At 40.7% G+C, this 19,933-nt stretch overlaps 2 protein-coding genes across 7 annotated transcripts in view; both read right to left on the reverse strand.

The window, feature by feature from the left end:
• Positions 1-19,933, reverse strand: part of LOC130437735 (protocadherin gamma-A11-like) — a 143,876-nt gene that overhangs the window by 103,211 nt on the left and 20,732 nt on the right. Inside the window, exon 1 of one of the 6 annotated variants that reach the window (XM_056769277.1) lies at positions 16,364-18,861. The exons of 3 other annotated variants lie outside the window; for them this stretch is intronic. In XM_056769277.1, coding sequence (XP_056625255.1) covers positions 16,364-18,772 — 2,409 coding nt within the window. In that variant the 5' untranslated portion in view covers positions 18,773-18,861. Of the gene's footprint in view, positions 1-555; positions 2,982-5,180; positions 7,607-16,363; positions 18,862-19,933 lie in introns of those variants that run through there. 2 more of the 6 variants (XM_056769272.1, XM_056769273.1) reach the window with 2 other exon arrangements.
• LOC130437848 (protocadherin beta-15-like) lies at positions 7,751-12,314 on the reverse strand. Its single transcript, XM_056769485.1, has 2 exons — positions 9,806-12,314; positions 7,751-7,804 (listed from the first exon to the last, which is right to left on the reverse strand). Exons 1-2 carry the CDS (start codon positions 12,215-12,217, stop codon positions 7,751-7,753), a joined length of 2,466 nt encoding a protein of 821 aa, XP_056625463.1. The 5' UTR covers positions 12,218-12,314.

The following is a 19,933-nucleotide window of genomic DNA, read 5'->3' on the forward strand; positions in this document are numbered from 1 at the left end:
ACAGCTAAAAATGTAATTTTAGTCATGGGACTATAGTCTTTAAAGGAGACTACTTTGGAAATTCTGTCACAAAGTTCATCAAAACTATTTTTATTTGTTTTCCGAAGATAAAAGGATGGGTTTTCATACGAATTCAGGCTGAGTAATACATGACAGAATTTTCATTCTACTGTGGAGTATTCCTTTAAACCTTTTCTGTGAGACCGGGCGTATGAGATCTTCTTCTCTTTGTTGTGGTTACATAGTTTCACTTTTTGTGATGTTAAATCTATTATTAACTTTATTCTCATAATTTTGTCCTTATTCCCAAAATATTTAGATTTTTTGTAACGTTACAAATATTTTTGTTAGACCTCAATTTACTTTACTCCCTGTTTATTCGAGGAAAAACGATCAGCTAATAATAAAAACTTTAACGAAACATAGACCAGATTTTTTTTTACGAAAAATGTGAGGAATACTAATAAGGAAGACGGTGTGTTTAGTACAAGAAGAAACGAGTTTTTTTAACAAACTTAACCAAACATATTGCAAAAAGGGCATGATAGACCTTACCTGAAGAGAATCACTTAAGTCGGCATCAAGTCCCTCAAGATCATCTACAGAGGACTGAGTCTTTCTTAGGGTCATGTCAGCAGTCATCGTGCCCTCATTATATGATCTGATGAACTTGAAGTCACTCGTGCGCGAGCCCGTGGTCAGGTATGCGTCATAATTGTAAGTGCTGCGGAGAGTTCCCGCGCCCTCGACCTCTGCGTAATTTGGAGGGAGATACGCGCTGGGAATGGCTACAGCTCCATTAAACAAAAGTCTGGGCTTTCGCCTACGACAAAATCTTACGGCCAGAACGATGATAATGAAGGTCAAAAAGAAAGTGGAAACGGACACCAGCGCGATGATCAGATAAAAAGTGAGTTTGGAGCTGCTCTCGTCATGAGACATGTCTGTCAGTTCTGGAACTTCAGCCAAGTTGTCTGATATAAGTAAATACAATGCGCATGTGGCAGAGAGAGAGGGCTGTCCGTTATCTCTCACGGAGACAATAATGTTCTGTTTCATACTGTCAGATTCAGAAAGGTCTCGCTGTGTCCTGATCTCTCCACTGTGGACACCGATAGTGAAAAGTCCCGGATCACTCGCTTTAATAATGTGATAGGTGAGCCACGCGTTCTGTCCAGAATCAGCGTCAACGGCGATCACCTTGGACACCAGAGAGCCCGTCTGCGCTGCTTTGGGTACCATCTCGGTCATGAAGGAGTTTCCATCCGGAGAGGGAAATAATATCTGAGGGGTGTTGTCATTCTCATCTGTTATGAAGACACTCATGGTCACGTTACTACTCAGAGTAGGAGAACCGTTATCTCTGGCTAATACCAGCACTTTAAAACTCTTTAACTGTTCAAAATCAAATGTCTTCACGGCATGGATGACCCCAGTGTCTCCATTAATGGATAAAACGGTTGAAACCGGTGCGTCATTGACATCAGAAGGTAACAGAGAATAAACTACAGTGCCATTCTGTCTCCAGTCCGGGTCTGTAGCTGATACTGAACAAATAGAAGACCCTGGTTTGTTATTTTCTTTCACGTGAGCTCTGTAATTCTGTTCTTCAAATACAGGTGGATTATCATTCACATCAGCTACAGTAAAGTAAATATTCTTAGTGGAAGATAAAGGCGGTGATCCCTCATCAGTAGCAGTAATTGTGATATTATAATCAGACACTAACTCACGGTCTAATTCACCTGTGGTCACTAGAGAATAGTATTTTTTGATTGACGGAACGAGCTTAAATGGGACGTTTTTTGGAATAGTGCAGTGCACCTGTCCGTTATTCTCAGAGTCTCTGTCCTGCACATTTATGATACCAACCTCTGTACCGGGTGACGCATTCTCAGGAACGGGACTATTCAAAGATTTTATTATTATTATAGGAGCGTTATCATTCACATCTGTTATTTGTATGATCACTCTAGTGCCCGATGAAAGTCCAGAGCCATCCTTTCCCTCAACTAGCAGTTCATATTTTACCTCCTCTTCAAAATCAACAGGTCCTTTCACTTTAATCTCCCCACTGTTTTGATCTAGATTAAATAATTCTTTCGCAATTCCAGTTATACGGCTAAATTCGTAAATCACTTTTCCGTTTTGTCCCTCGTCAGCATCAGTAGCGCTCACTGTAACCACTACAGTATCTACGGGAGAATTTTCAGGCAGACTGACTTTATAGACGGCCTGACTAAAGACTGGAGCATTATCATTAGCATCCAGCACAGTGACGTGTATGGCTACAGTACCTGATCTCGGTGGAGTCCCACCGTCAACCGCAGTAAGAATTAAAGTCACCTCTTTCTGCTGCTCACGATCCAACTCTTTATTCAACACTAACTCAATATTCTTGCCACCATCTGCATTTGTAGAGACTGATACAATAAAATTGTCATTCTTGTCTATCGAATAGCTTTGAACCCCGTTCATTCCAATGTCTGCATCATGAGCCTCATTCACACGAAACCGAGCGCCTTTAACAGCGCTCTCAGTTATCTCTAGTTTTATTACGTCTTTAGAAAATGTTGGTGCATTATCGTTAGTATCCTGAATTTGAATTCCAACATTATGTATTTCCAATGGATGTTCTAGAACTAATTCGAAATTAAGGACACAGGTCAGTCTCTCTTTACAAAGCGCCTCTCTGTCGATCCTATCCGCTACTGTAAGATCTCCGTTATTCAGATGTATGTCACAGTATCGCTTTCTGTTACCTTCAGTATCAATTCGAGCCTTACGAGAGGACAGTCTGTTCACATCGAGCCCGAGATCCTTTGCTATATTTCCAATCACAGATCCGCGCTTCATCTCCTCCGGAATTGAATAGTTCACGTCTCCATTAGCGGTGTGCGCCATGATCATGAAGAACAAAAAGCCAAACATCTGACCATCAAACCACAAGCTTTGTGAACCCATTTGGTAAATATACATATCAAAACTAAATGCCAGAAAAAATGTAAATCCAGCGGGGGAAAGCTATAACGCAAAACAATGAGAGAGGATCGGAGAAAAGGTCGTGTGTACGAGACTAGCTGGTCCAGCCAATACATCACTAACAGGGTGGAGCGAGTAAAATGTTACTGCTGATGATAGTACAGGTGAACAGCGACACTACGAGCAAAAGTAAGAAACTGCAAAACATTCAATGCACTTATTGTATTAGCCGGTATGATTAGTTGACATCTAGTGAGGAAACTCTGTTTTCTCAGGGTTTCAGCGGAAGTTGTTGCTTTTATATACACTACAGAACCCAATCATAAGCTCTGCTTGTGCAAGGCCATTTACAGCAACACAAAAATATATATCTAATGCAAATGAACAGTCCACTGATAGTAGGCCTACAAAAAAGGCATGCAAACGATTACTTTGTGTGCTAGACAAGATGTGAAGCCTAAATGTAAAAATAAACAAACAAAGTTTAAATAATAATTATGAACTTGTTTGATTGATGAGGACTGAAACTCAGTATCGGCTTATAATGGAAAAAACCTTCAAAACAAAGAAAACATGAATTATATTTAAATATATATTTTATTAGGATATTTTCTTCCATTGAAACACCAAATACAAACATTACTGGTAGGCATCTTAAGACATCACACTTAAGGGGATCACACTTCTCAGCCTCCCCGGGAAAGTCTAAGCCAGGGTACTGGAGAGGAGAATCCGGCCGATGGTAGAACCTCAGATTCAGGAGGAACATTGTGGTTTTCGTCCCGGTCGTGGAACGCTGGACCAGCTCTATACCCTCTCCAGGATCCTGGAGGGTTCATGGGAGTTTGCCCATCCAATCCAAATGTGTTTTTTGGATTTGGAGAAGGCATTCGACTGTGTCCCTCGCGGCATCTTGTGGAGGGTGCTCCGGGAGTATGGGATTTGGGACCTTTTGCTAAGGGCTATCCGGTCCCTGTACGACCGGAGCAGGAGCTTGGTTCGCATTGCCGGCAGTAAGTCAGACTTGTTTCCGGTGCATATTGGACTCCGGCAGGGCTGCCCTTTGTCGCTGGTTCTCTTCATAATTTTTATGGACAGAATTTCTAGGCGCAGCCAGGGGCCGGAGGGCGTCGGGTTTGGGGACCACAAGATTTCATCTCTGCTCTTTGGGGATGATGTCGTCATGCTGGCCCCATCAGACCAGGACCTTCAGCATGCACTTGGACGGTTTGCAGCCGAGTGTGAAGCGGCCGGGATGAGAATCAGCTCCTCCAAATCTGAGGCCATGGTTCTCAGTCGGAAAAGGGTGGCTTGCAAACTTCAGGTAGGTGGAGAGTTCCTGCCTCAAGTGGAGGAGTTCAAGTAGCTGGGGGTCTTGTTCACGAGTGAGGGAAGGATGGAACGGGAGATTGACAGACGGATCGATGCAGCTTCTGCAGTAATGCGGTCGCTGTACCGGTCTGTCGTGGTGAAGAAGGAGCTGAGCCGCAAGGCGAAGCTCTCGGTTTACCGGTCAATCTACGTTCCTACTCTCACCTATGGTCATGAGCTGTGGGTCATGACCGAAAGGACAAGATCCCGGATACAGGTGGCCGAAATGAGCTTTCTCCGCAGGGTGGCTGGGCGATCCCTTAGAGATAGGATGAGAAGCTCGGTCACTCGGGAGGAGCTCAGAGTAGATCCGCTGCTCCTCCACATCGAGAGGGGCCAGCTGAGGTGGCTCGGGCATCTTTTCCGGATGCCCCCTGGACGCCTTCCCGGGAAGGTGTTCCGGGCATGTCCCACCGGGAGGAGACATGACATAATTTTCATTCTACAGTGGAGTATTCCTTTAAACCTTTTCTGTGAGACCGGGCAAATAAGATCTTCTCTTTATTGTAGTTAAATAGTTTCACTTTTTGAAATTTTAATTCAATTATTACTTTATTCTCATAATTTTGTCTTTATTCTAAAAATATTTCGATTTTTTGTAACGCTACAAATATTTTCATTAGACCTTAATTATCTTTTCACCCTATTTATTTAAGGGAAATGATCAGCTTATAATAAAATGTTAACGAAACGTAGACCTGGAAAATTTTACGGAAAATGTAAGGAAATACTATTTAGGAAGACGGTGTGTTTAGAACAAGAACAACATTTTGTGAAATTGAACAAACTTTACCAAATATATTGCAAAAATGCATAATAGAACTTACCTGAAGAGAATAATTTATGTCAGCATCAAGTCCCTCAAGATCATCTACAGAGGACTGAGTCTTTCTTAGCGTCATGTCAGCCGCTAGTGTGTCCTCATTATAAGATCTGACGAACTTGAAGTCACTCGCGCTCGAGCCTGTGGTCAGGTATGCGTCATAATTATAAGCGCTACGGATAGTTCCCGTGCCGTCCACCTCTGCGTAATTTGGAGGGAGATATGCGCTGGGAATGGCTACAGCTCCATCAAAATTTAGTCTGGGCTTTCTCCTGCGACAAAACCTCACGGCCAGAACGATGATAATGAAGGTCAAAAAGAAAGTGGAAACGGACACCAGCGCGATGATCAGATAAAAAGTGAGTTTGGAGCTGCTCTCGTCATGAGACATGTCTGTCAGTTCTGGAACTTCAGCCAAGTTGTCTGATATAAGTAAATACAATGCGCATGTGGCAGAGAGAGAGGGCTGTCCGTTATCTCTCACGGAGACAATAATGTTCTGTTTCATACTGTCAGATTCAGAAAGGTCTCGCTGTGTCCTGATCTCTCCACTGTGGACACCGATAGTGAAAAGTCCCGGATCACTCGCTTTAATAATGTGATAGGTGAGCCACGCGTTCTGTCCAGAATCAGCGTCAACGGCGATCACCTTGGACACCAGAGAGCCCGTCTGCGCTGCTTTGGGTACCATCTCGGTCATGAAGGAGTTTCCATCCGGAGAGGGAAATAATATCTGAGGGGTGTTGTCATTCTCATCTGTTATGAAGACACTCATGGTCACGTTACTACTCAGAGTAGGAGAACCGTTATCTCTGGCTAATACCAGCACTTTAAAACTCTTTAACTGTTCAAAATCAAATGTCTTCACGGCATGGATGACCCCAGTGTCTCCATTAATGGATAAAACGGTTGAAACCGGTGCGTCATTGACATCAGAAGGTAACAGAGAATAAACTACAGTGCCATTCTGTCTCCAGTCCGGGTCTGTAGCTGATACTGAACAAATAGAAGACCCTGGTTTGTTATTTTCTTTCACGTGAGCTCTGTAATTCTGTTCTTCAAATACAGGTGGATTATCATTCACATCAGCTACAGTAAAGTAAATATTCTTAGTGGAAGATAAAGGCGGTGATCCCTCATCAGTAGCAGTAATTGTGATATTATAATCAGACACTAACTCACGGTCTAATTCACCTGTGGTCACTAGAGAATAGTATTTTTTGATTGACGGAACGAGCTTAAATGGGACGTTTTTTGGAATAGTGCAGTGCACCTGTCCGTTATTCTCAGAGTCTCTGTCCTGCACATTTATGATACCAACCTCTGTACCGGGTGACGCATTCTCAGGAACGGGACTATTCAAAGATTTTATTATTATTATAGGAGCGTTATCATTCACATCTGTTATTTGTATGATCACTCTAGTGCCCGATGAAAGTCCAGAGCCATCCTTTCCCTCAACTAGCAGTTCATATTTTACCTCCTCTTCAAAATCAACAGGTCCTTTCACTTTAATCTCCCCACTGTTTTGATCTAGATTAAATAATTCTTTCGCAATTCCAGTTATACGGCTAAATTCGTAAATCACTTTTCCGTTTTGTCCCTCGTCAGCATCAGTAGCGCTCACTGTAACCACTACAGTATCTACGGGAGAATTTTCAGGCAGACTGACTTTATAGACGGCCTGACTAAAGACTGGAGCATTATCATTAGCATCCAGCACAGTGACGTGTATGGCTACAGTACCTGATCTCGGTGGAGTCCCACCGTCAACCGCAGTAAGAATTAAAGTCACCTCTTTCTGCTGCTCACGATCCAACTCTTTATTCAACACTAACTCAATATTCTTGCCACCATCTGCATTTGTAGAGACTGATACAATAAAATTGTCATTCTTGTCTATCGAATAGCTTTGAACCCCGTTCATTCCAATGTCTGCATCATGAGCCTCATTCACACGAAACCGAGCGCCTTTAACAGCGCTCTCAGTTATCTCTAGTTTTATTACGTCTTTAGAAAATGTTGGTGCATTATCGTTAGTATCCTGAATTTGAATTCCAACATTATGTATTTCCAATGGATGTTCTAGAACTAATTCGAAATTAAGGACACAGGTCAGTCTCTCTTTACAAAGCGCCTCTCTGTCGATCCTATCCGCTACTGTAAGATCTCCGTTATTCAGATGTATGTCACAGTATCGCTTTCTGTTACCTTCAGTATCAATTCGAGCCTTACGAGAGGACAGTCTGTTCACATCGAGCCCGAGATCCTTTGCTATATTTCCAATCACAGATCCGCGCTTCATCTCCTCCGGAATTGAATAGTTCACGTCTCCATTAGCGGTGTGCGCCATGATCATGAAGAACAAAAAGCCAAACATCTGACCATCAAACCACAAGCTTTGTGAACCCATTTGGTAAATATACATATCAAAACTAAATGCCAGAAAAAATGTAAATCCAGCGGGGGAAAGCTATAACGCAAAACAATGAGAGAGGATCGGAGAAAAGGTCGTGTGTACGAGACTAGCTGGTCCAGCCAATACATCACTAACAGGGTGGAGCGAGTAAAATGTTACTGCTGATGATAGTACAGGTGAACAGCGACACTACGAGCAAAAGTAAGAAACTGCAAAACATTCAATGCACTTATTGTATTAGCCGGTATGATTAGTTGACATCTAGTGAGGAAACTCTGTTTTCTCAGGGTTTCAGCGGAAGTTGTTGCTTTTATATACACTACAGAACCCAATCATAAGCTCTGCTTGTGCAAGGCCATTTACAGCAACACAAAAATATATATCTAATGCAAATGAACAGTCCACTGATAGTAGGCCTACAAAAAAGGCATGCAAACGATTACTTTGTGTGCTAGACAAGATGTGAAGCCTAAATGTAAAAATAAACAAACAAAGTTTAAATAATAATTATGAACTTGTTTGATTGATGAGGACTGAAACTCAGTATCGGCTTATAATGGAAAAAACCTTCAAAACAAAGAAAACATGAATTATATTTAAATATATATTTTATTAGGATATTTTCTTCCATTGAAACACCAAATACAAACATTACTGGTAGGCATCTTAAGACATCACACTTAAGGGGATCACACTTCTCAGCCTCCCCGGGAAAGTCTAAGCCAGGGTACTGGAGAGGAGAATCCGGCCGATGGTAGAACCTCAGATTCAGGAGGAACATTGTGGTTTTCGTCCCGGTCGTGGAACGCTGGACCAGCTCTATACCCTCTCCAGGATCCTGGAGGGTTCATGGGAGTTTGCCCATCCAATCCAAATGTGTTTTTTGGATTTGGAGAAGGCATTCGACTGTGTCCCTCGCGGCATCTTGTGGAGGGTGCTCCGGGAGTATGGGATTTGGGACCTTTTGCTAAGGGCTATCCGGTCCCTGTACGACCGGAGCAGGAGCTTGGTTCGCATTGCCGGCAGTAAGTCAGACTTGTTTCCGGTGCATATTGGACTCCGGCAGGGCTGCCCTTTGTCGCTGGTTCTCTTCATAATTTTTATGGACAGAATTTCTAGGCGCAGCCAGGGGCCGGAGGGCGTCGGGTTTGGGGACCACAAGATTTCATCTCTGCTCTTTGGGGATGATGTCGTCATGCTGGCCCCATCAGACCAGGACCTTCAGCATGCACTTGGACGGTTTGCAGCCGAGTGTGAAGCGGCCGGGATGAGAATCAGCTCCTCCAAATCTGAGGCCATGGTTCTCAGTCGGAAAAGGGTGGCTTGCAAACTTCAGGTAGGTGGAGAGTTCCTGCCTCAAGTGGAGGAGTTCAAGTAGCTGGGGGTCTTGTTCACGAGTGAGGGAAGGATGGAACGGGAGATTGACAGACGGATCGATGCAGCTTCTGCAGTAATGCGGTCGCTGTACCGGTCTGTCGTGGTGAAGAAGGAGCTGAGCCGCAAGGCGAAGCTCTCGGTTTACCGGTCAATCTACGTTCCTACTCTCACCTATGGTCATGAGCTGTGGGTCATGACCGAAAGGACAAGATCCCGGATACAGGTGGCCGAAATGAGCTTTCTCCGCAGGGTGGCTGGGCGATCCCTTAGAGATAGGATGAGAAGCTCGGTCACTCGGGAGGAGCTCAGAGTAGATCCGCTGCTCCTCCACATCGAGAGGGGCCAGCTGAGGTGGCTCGGGCATCTTTTCCGGATGCCCCCTGGACGCCTTCCCGGGAAGGTGTTCCGGGCATGTCCCACCGGGAGGAGACATGACATAATTTTCATTCTACAGTGGAGTATTCCTTTAAACCTTTTCTGTGAGACCGGGCAAATAAGATCTTCTCTTTATTGTAGTTAAATAGTTTCACTTTTTGAAATTTTAATTCAATTATTACTTTATTCTCATAATTTTGTCTTTATTCTAAAAATATTTCGATTTTTTGTAACGCTACAAATATTTTCATTAGACCTTAATTATCTTTTCACCCTATTTATTTAAGGGAAATGATCAGCTTATAATAAAATGTTAACGAAACGTAGACCTGGAAAATTTTACGGAAAATGTAAGGAAATACTATTTAGGAAGACGGTGTGTTTAGAACAAGAACAACATTTTGTGAAATTGAACAAACTTTACCAAATATATTGCAAAAATGCATAATAGAACTTACCTGAAGAGAATAATTTATGTCAGCATCAAGTCCCTCAAGATCATCTACAGAGGACTGAGTCTTTCTTAGCGTCATGTCAGCCGCTAGTGTGTCCTCATTATAAGATCTGACGAACTTGAAGTCACTCGCGCTCGAGCCTGTGGTCAGGTATGCGTCATAATTATAAGCGCTACGGATAGTTCCCGTGCCGTCCACCTCTGCGTAATTTGGAGGGAGATATGCGCTGGGAATGGCTACAGCTCCATCAAAATTTAGTCTGGGCTTTCTCCTGCGACAAAACCTCACGGCCAGAACGATGATGATGAAGGTCAAAAAGAAAGTTGAAACGGACACAAGCGCGATGATCAAATAAAAAGTGAGTTTTGAGCTGCTCTCTTCATGAGACATGTCTTTCAGTTCTGGAACTTCAGCCAAATTATCCGATATAAGTAAATGTAATGCGCACGTGGCGGAGAGAGAGGGCTGTCCGTTATCTCTCACTGAGACAATAATGTTTTGTTTCATACTGTCAGATTCAGAAATGTCTCGCTGTGTTCTTATTTCTCCACTGTGAACACCGATAGTGAAAAGTCCCGGATCACTCGCTTTAATAATGTGATAGGTGAGCCACGCGTTCTGTCCTGAATCCGCGTCCACGGCAATCACCTTGGACACAAGAGAGCCCGCCTGAGCAGCTTTGGGTACCATCTCGGTCATGAAGGAGTTTCCATCAGGAGATGGGTATAATATCTGAGGGATGTTGTCATTCTCATCTGTTATGAAGACACTCAAGGTCACGTTACTACTCAGAGGAGGAGAACCGTTATCTCTGGCTAACACCAGCACTTTAAAACTTTTCAGCTGTTCATAATCAAACAATCTCATGGCATGAATGACTCCGGTGTCAGCGTTGATGGATAAAAAGGAGGAAACCGGTGCGTCATTGTTATCAGAAGGTAACAGAGAATAAACTACAGTTCCATTCTGTCTCCAGTCAATGTCTGCCGCGGATACTGAACAAATAGAAGAGACCGGTTTGTTATTTTCTTGCACGTGAGCTCTGTAATTCTTTTCTTCAAATACAGGTGGATTATCATTCACGTCAGATACAGTAAAGTAAATATTCTTAGTGGAAGATAAAGGCGGTGATCCCTCATCAGTAGCAGTAATTGTGATGTTATAATCAGAAACTAACTCACGGTCTAATTCACCTGTGGTCACTAGAGAATAGTAATTTTTAATTGAAGGAACGAGTTTAAATGGGACGTTTTGCTGAATGGAGCAGCGCACCTGTCCGTTATTCTCAGAGTCTCTGTCCTGCACATTGATGATGCCAACCTCTGTACTGGGTGACGCATTCTCTGGAACGGGAATATTTAGAGATTTTATTATTACTATAGGAGCGTTATCATTGATATCAACAACATCTATCAACAAAATAGACCGACCTGCAAGCCCTTGACCATCTTTGGCCTGAATTGGCAATTCAAATGAACTCCCCTCCTCATAATCAATTGGTGCAGTTTGTCTTATCTCACCAGTTATCGCATCAAGGAAAAATATTTCAAGAAGACTTTCGGATACATTGCCAAATTCGTATGTCACCTCTCCATTCTGACCCTCGTCAGCATCAGTAGCGCTGACTGTAACCACTACAGTATCTACAGGAGAATTTTCAGGCAGACTGACTTTATAGACGGCCTGACTAAAGACTGGAGCATTATCATTAGCATCCAGCACAGTAATGTGTATGGCTACAGTACCTGATCTCGGTGGAGTCCCACCGTCAACCGCAGTAAGAATTAAAGTCACCTCTTTCTGCTGCTCGCGATCCAACTCTTTATTCAGTACGAGCTCGCCATATTTTCCTCTATTTGCTCCAGTCATTACACTAAGAAGAAAATTATCATTGTTTTGCAACATAAATGACTGCACTGAATTCACACCAATATCTGGATCATTGGCTTCATCTACTAAATACCGAGATCCTTTGTCTGCCGATTCACTTATTTCGAATTTGATTATACTTTGTTTGAACTGCGGTGAATTATCATTTATATCCTCAATACTGAGAATCCAGCGATGCAGTTCTAAAGGATTTTCCAGCACGAGGTCTTGGTTTAAAACGCACGAAGCTTTTTTTCCACAAAGCGCCTCTCTGTCGATTCTCTCCGCTACGGTCAGTTCTCCAGATTTCAAATTAATTTCACAAAATCGTTTTCTGTTACCTTCAGTGTCAATGCGAGCCTTACGAAACGAAAGCTTATTCACATCGAGCCCGAGATCTTTGGCTATATTTCCAATCACAGATCCGCGTTTCATCTCCTCCGGAATTGAATAGCTCACGTCTCCATTAGCGGTGTGCGCCATAAGCACGAAAAACGCAAAGCCGAACATCTGAGCAAAGACAAGGGAGCTTCTCGAATCCATCATGAAAACAACGTAAATAATATCTCCAAGCAATCAGTCGACAATTAAAAATAATCCTAAATGTAAGATTACAGCATGAGACAGATATCACTCCGTCAGCGCCGACAAATTTCTTAGAAGAAACGAGCTGGAAGCATTATGACATCATGATCAGGGTGGAGAGAACAACAAAATAAATACGAAGGGTTTTAGTAGTAAACAGCGACACTAAGTGTTATATTAAAATACTGCACAAAGTTTTATGGTCAAAGACAGCGATTCTTCACCTCGGTTCTAAGGACCCAAAGCGCTGCACATTTATGATGTCCATCTAATCAAACTAAGCCAGTTAAAATCATGGATATGTAACAGCTGATGTTATAATAAGGTGATAGATAAGGGGCTATAACCAAATGTACAGTGCTGTGACTCTCCAGAACCAAAATTAAGAGTCACTCTTTCACAAAATAAATTGGTGGAACCAGGATTGATAAAAAGTTTTATTTAAATGCCTTAATAACAACACTCAGCATCAAACTTAAGTAGCCTAACCTAACATTGTTCTGAGGCGGAAAACACGCACAAATAAAGTTCCCAACAAAAATTAACACTAAAACAGCACCTGAAAAAGAGAGACTGGCTATAAAGCACCATGGACAGCGACGTGGAAAAAAGCTGGACCAAAACAAAACTTTTAGTCTATGTAAAGTGAACAAGCGCAGTTTTGTTGAAAGTTCAACACATGCTGAATTTCAGATCAGAGTGGACCAAAACATGCTAAAATGTGCAAATCGGTGTTAAAAATATTGAAAGTACACACGAAACAATAACCATTGGGTGAGAAGTTAGACAACAAAGTCCATAAAGATAAATATAGAATAAATGCAGGTGTAAGGGGGAAAAAAATCAGTTGTATCTCTCTATAGCCTAACATTAAAACTCATTTATTTCAATATGAAGCATTTCAAGTGCTAAAACTTACTAAAGACAAGCCAACATAAACTTTCAAAATAGGTTACTGAGTGCAAAATGTTTCATAGTGAGGATGATTTACAATTGTGCACAAATAGCTTTTAGCAAGTGTATTACTGACCAAACCTGATGAAGATGACATAAAAAACATTAAAGTTTATTTTAAACAGATGAGGAATTGTGGTAATACTTTGTGGATCCACATCAAAATCCCTAAAAAAATCTATACACTCTTCATCAAGGCAGCGATATGCATTTTAAGAATAAAAGAAAACTCATATTTGACATTCATCCATTGCACCGATAATAATCGAACTATAAACTGGAATATAATTCATACTTGAAATGAAACACTAATTCGTGCATCAAACCCCTCAGGAAGGATCATCCACCCCAATGTCTTTTTCAGGATCATGTCAGCAGTCGGCGTCCTCATTATAAGATCTTACGAACTTGTAATCACTTTTGCACGAGCCCGTGGTCAGATAAGTTAATGAAGTTAAGTTAAAGAAACTGCACATAATTTTGTATTTAAACAGTGATTATTACCCTGGCTTTTGGGACCCACATCCCTGCACATTTATTGTGACACTCATCTTCACTCGGTTCAGATCATGGATCTCTATGCTCACGAGCTGATGATTTGAATCAGATGTTCGAAATGAAGTTCACCTTACAAAATGATCTGTTTTCTGGGTCTTCAAGATAAGGAATAATAAATATACTGTGATCACAGCATGAAGTGGTGGAACCAAGACTGAAATGTGTGACAAGCGTCAAACTAATCTATAATTTCTTACAGGAGGTAGACCCAAGTAGGCTACTAAACAGTCTTTATACACCGTCCCAAAAGAGAAGTAGCAGTGCGGAGATCAAATTTTCACAAAAGGAAACTGGACCATCAAGAGCAACAAAAAACAAAAAAAAGCCAAAACAAAATAGCAAAATTTGCTTTTATCCACGTGAACTATTAAAGCTTTTGCAACTCATACACTGTAATTCTGCAACATATTTTGCAAGTAATAAGGAAAGGAAAAAGTTAAAATAATAATAAAAGTTTTTATTAGGGCCTATGTATTATCTAGCTAACACATTTGTCCAAACTAAATGTTTATTGTACACATAAACTACTAGCACTTAACTAATAATAAGCACAAAGTTTGGTCATTATGAATATGAACCGTTCAATAATAGAATGATAAAGGGACGCGTTAATCAATCCAATTTCTCAGCAAATCATTTTTTTTAAGTATTGCCTTCTGCAGTTGTTGGAACATATGATAGGCAGTGTGCGATATACAAGCAGCATTGCAGCCTGAAAACCTTTAATCACATAGTTCCTCTAAAATATTTGAGGCTAGTTCACAATAGTCTCAGAGAGGAAATCATGGCTGCTCTACACAGCAGCAGGAATTTTTTTTTGACCATTTCTCTTTCAAACAAAACATTTTTACTTTGCATAAACTTTACTACAGCAATCCAGCAACAAACATGCATCCTTTGTTAGAACCAATAACTTTACCATACTAAATATATTTTGTTCACTATTTTATTGTAGTCTATATATTTTGTAATTTTGTTTAGTAATTTGAAAAATTTAAACAAACCAGAAGACTAAATGGTAACACTTCAGTATAGGGGGCCATTATCACTATTATCTAGTTACTTATTAGATGCCTATACTTGGCATATTGGCTGTTTATTAGTACTTATAAAGCACATCTTCTGCATGACCTACTCTATATCCCGATTCCTACCCAATGCCTTAACCTAACAACTACCTTACTAACTATTAATATGCCACAAATTGAGAGTTATTTGGAGAAAAAGTCATAGTTAATGGTTTGTTAATAGCGAGAATTAAACCCTTTAGTGAAGTATGACCGACTTAATAAATAAAAACATTTAAAAAAACATATAGGAGTGATTAAGTTAAGGCGCAATTCTCCGGTTTTCCTGCAAATTACCTCATAAATCCGTCTTCTTACGATGAACTTAGATCTACGGGTGCTCTGAGTAATCATACATTCCTACGACGATTTTCAAGTGCTACTTAAATTACGAATATTTTGGGAAAAGGTACGTAAGTCTAAGATGATTCGTTTTGGTGTTCTTATGCACCTAGTCATACGATGCTTTTGGGAAAACGCAGCCTCCAGAACGTACAAACTCATATAGCCTAAATAAACATAAAAATGAAAAATTGCGTTTACATTTTTAAAATATATTTATATAACTTTATAAAGGTAGAGAAAGCTATTTATTTAAAGTCTTTATAATACATTTGCACATTGCATTGACAGATTCAACAAGTGTGTTTAAGGACAAACACTTTTTTCCCCTTTACGTTACAGGGATTGTCTAAGTGACCTGACAGAGAGGTCTTAATCTACCACCAAACTCCCAAAACTAAATCAGTAACCCAATCGTGCATTAATTCAGACAAAACTTAAGTACTTTTCCTCGCACAAATCAAGCAGTGAAGCAAAACCAGCCATCATATTTCTGGTAAAAATCTTAACGAGTTGTTATATTTGATTACAAAAACTACAACAAACGAAATCCACAATCTAATGAAACCCACAAAAATTAGCATACACGATTTAGAGATTGTTTATGTCACAAAAATGCAGAAAAATAACATAATTTCGAATATTTTTCTCAAGATGTTCAGAATCTTGATTTAAAAAAGTTATGAGGTTAAAAACAGACAACCTGAAAATTCTGGCAAGGGTTTGTTTTGGGAATCCCTCTTTTGTCCAGGCACTATTTGAGTCTCCGCCGTTGCAAATAAAATAATCATGAAGTGTTTCAGTGACCAGTTACATCTAAAACATACATATAACTGTCATAATTGCAAATAGTATTTTCTTCCAACAGTCCGTTTCTTGAAATTGACAAAACTTCAACTGAAAAATTTAAATGTAACCAGTCAAAAATCAAAATCTGGTATGTTATTTTTAACCCATTGCACTCTTCTGTTATATTTACAGATTAAAAATGTAATTAAAATTGGTGAAAAAAACCCGTGTTGTGTATGAAAAATAAACTGTAATAACTTAAAAGTTATTAATGAAATGCGAGACGAAGAATGATCTTATGAGTTCAGGTTCGAACAGCGAATTTTGGACTGATCTTAAAACACTTTAAACGAACACAGTAAGAATACACTTAATCAGCATAAATGTCTGCGCCTACCTCAGAAAAAATAACTGTATTTCCATCAAGCCCCTCAAGATCATCTACAGCAGACTGAGTCTTTTTCAGTGTAAAGTCAGCAGCCAGCGTGCCCTCATTATAAGATCTAACGAACTTGAAGTCACTCGTGCGCGAGCCCGTGGTCAGGTATGCGTCATAATTGTAAGTGCTGCGGAGAGTTCCCGCGCCGTCGACCTCTGCGTAATTTGGAGGGAGATACGCGCTTGGAATGGACACCGCTCCATCAAACAACAGTCTGGGCTTTCTCCTGCGACAAAATCTCACGGCCAGAATGATGATGATAAAGGTCATGAAGAAAGTGGAAACGGACACCAGCGCGATGATCAAATAAAAAGTGAGTTTGGAGCTGCTCTCGTCATGAGACATGTCTTTCAGTTCTGGAACTTCAGCCAAGTTATCTGATATAAGTAAATATAATGCGCACGTTGCAGAGAAAGCGGGCTGTCCGTTATCTCGGACGGAGACAATAATGTTCTGTTTCATGTTGTCAGATTCAGAAAGGTCTCGTTGTGTTCTGATCTCTCCGCTGTGGACACCGATAGTGAAAAGTCCCGGATCACTCGCCTTAATAATGTGATAGGTGAGCCACGCGTTCTGTCCAGAATCAGCGTCAACGGCAATCACCTTGGACACAAGAGAGCCCGCCTGCGCTGCTTTGGGTACCATCTCGGTCATGAAGGAGTTTCCATCCGGAGAAGGGTATAATATCTGAGGGGTGTTGTCGTTCTCATCCGTTATCAAGACACTCACGGTCACGTTACTACTCAGAGGAGGAGAACCGTTATCTCTGGCTAACACCAGCACTTTACAGCTTTTCAGCTGTTCATAATCAAATGACTTCAATGCATGAATGACTCCGGTGTCTCCATCAATTGATAAAAACGAGGAAACTGGCGAGCCATTGACATCAGAAGGTAACAGAGAATAAACTACAGTGCCATTCTGTCTCCAGTCCGGGTCTGTAGCTGATACTGAACAAATAGAGGAACCCGGTTTGTTATTTTCTTGCAAATGAGCTCTGTAATTCTGCTCTTCAAATACAGGTGGATTATCATTCACGTCAGCTACAGTAAAGTAAATATTCTTAGTGGAAGATAAAGGCGGTGATCCCTCATCAGTAGCAGTAATTGTGATATTATAATCAGACACTAACTCACGGTCTAATTCACCTGTGGTCACTAGAGAATAGTAATTTTTAATTGAAGGAACGAGTTTAAATGGGATGTTTTGCTGAATGGAGCAGCGCACCTGTCCGTTATTCTCAGAGTCTCTGTCCTGCACATTAATGATGCCAACCTCTGTACCGGGTGACGCATTCTCGGGAACGGGACCATTCAGAGATTTTATTATTACTATAGGAGCGTTATCATTGATATCCACAACATCTATTAACACAATGGAACGACCTGCTAGACCCTGACCATCTTTAGCTTGAATATGCAGCTTAATTGAACTTTCCTCCTCATAATCAATGAGCCCTTTTAGTTTTATTTCACCAGACTTACCATCAAGCAAAAATAACTGTCGAAAGTTTTCAGATAAATGGCCAAATGCATATGTCACCTCTCCATTTTGTCCCTCGTCAGCATCAGTAGCGCTCACTGTTACCACTACAGTATCTACAGGAGAATTTTCAGGGAGACTGACTATATAGACGGCCTGACTAAAGACTGGAGCATTATCATTAGCATCCAGCACAGTGACGTGTATGGCTACAGAACCTGATCTCGGTGGAGTCCCGCCATCAACCGCAGTAAGAATCAAAGTCACCTCTTTCTGCTGCTCGCGATCCAACTCTTTATTCAACACGAGCTCTCCATATTTTCCTTGACTTGCCCCGGAAAGTACACTCAGAAGAAAATAATCATTATTTTGCAACATAAATGACTGCACTGAATTCACTCCGATATCCGCATCGTGGGCCTCATCTAATAAATAACGAGATCCTTTGTCTGCTGATTCACTTATTTCGAATTTAATAATTGTGTCTGTAAACTGCGGTGAACTGTCATTTATGTCTTCAATAGTAAGAATAATACGGAACAGCTCCAAAGGATTCTCCAGCACGAGCTCTTGTTTTAGAACGCATGATGCTTTCTTGCCACAAAGTGCCTCTCTGTCGATCCTCTCCTTTACGGTCAGTTCTCCAGTATTCAAATTAATTTCACAAAATCGTTTTCTGTTACCTTCGATGTCAATGCGAGCCTTACGAAACGAAAGTCTGTTCACATCGAGGCCGAGATCTTTGGCTATATTTCCAATCACAGATCCGCGCTTCATCTCCTCCGGAATAGAATAGCTCACGTCTCCATTAGCGGTGTGCGCCATAAGCACGAACAACACAAAGCTGAACATCGGAGCAGAAACACAAAATATCTTAAAATCCATTTAAAGACCTGAATTATATTCAAGAGTAATCAATCGATAAGCAGTCTTGAATGCAAGATTACAGCATGAGACTGAAAGCACCCCTTGCACCGTCGACAAATTTCTTTAAAGAAACGAGCTGAAAGCATTGTGAATGACATCATGAGAAGGGTTGAGAAAACTACTGAATACATGTCAAATGGTTTACTGGTCAACAGCGACACTATGAGTTGGATTAAGAGACTGCACACAGTTTAATGCTCAAATACATTGTTTCTTTATTTGGCTCTTGAGGACTACACAGCGCTGCAGATTTTCTATGTCTCTTCAATTCAACAAACCCAGTACAGATCATGGATCTCTATTCTAAAGAGCTGATGTAATAAGCAGGTGTGTATAAAAGGGAAACTTGCAAAATGCGCAGAGCTCTGAGACTCCAGAAACAAGATTATGAGCCACTGCTCTTACACTATTAAGTGATGTAACCAGAACTGAACAAGAGTGATTTCAATGCAACGATATTACAATATACGCGTCAAACTAAACTAACATTGTTCTAAGGAAGAAAAGAAGCATCAACGCACTTATTCATATACATACTAGAAAAAGAAACAGCACTATGTAGATCAACATTATACAAAAAAAGCAGCAATAGAAAGAGAAATTGCCTGTGCAGCACCATGGACAGCGACGGCAGAAACCCCCGGAGAAAACGGTTTTCTTTTTCGGAATTTTACTTAAACGAATTAGTATAGTTTTGTTAAAATTTTAACACACACTTAATCCGAGAAAAGGGCGGACCTTAATTTACGAGAAGATTAAAAATAGATATATTACATTTATACACATTTCAATTCTAATACCATAACAATTTCGTGAGAAAGTAGACAACAACTTCAAGAAAAATGGACCGGGACAAGTCAATAGGGAAGAAAATGATGTAACGTAAAATGTAATAAATAAATAAGAGAACATATCTGTTTTTATTCAAAACACTTCCATTGCTAAACCCTGGATCAAAAATATTAAGTATATTTTTTAAGTATACTTATAAAGGTTTGTACCAAACCTTTCGTAATCGACTTACATTTGACACACGATTTTAGCAAGTGTATTCCCGTGACAACACGCTACAAGAGGACATTTAATAATTTACATGTTATTTGAAAAGACAAAGCATCA

This window comes from Triplophysa dalaica, chromosome 16 (genome assembly GCF_015846415.1).
Source record: "Triplophysa dalaica isolate WHDGS20190420 chromosome 16, ASM1584641v1, whole genome shotgun sequence".
Classification (NCBI taxonomy): Eukaryota; Metazoa; Chordata; class Actinopteri; order Cypriniformes; family Nemacheilidae; genus Triplophysa; species Triplophysa dalaica.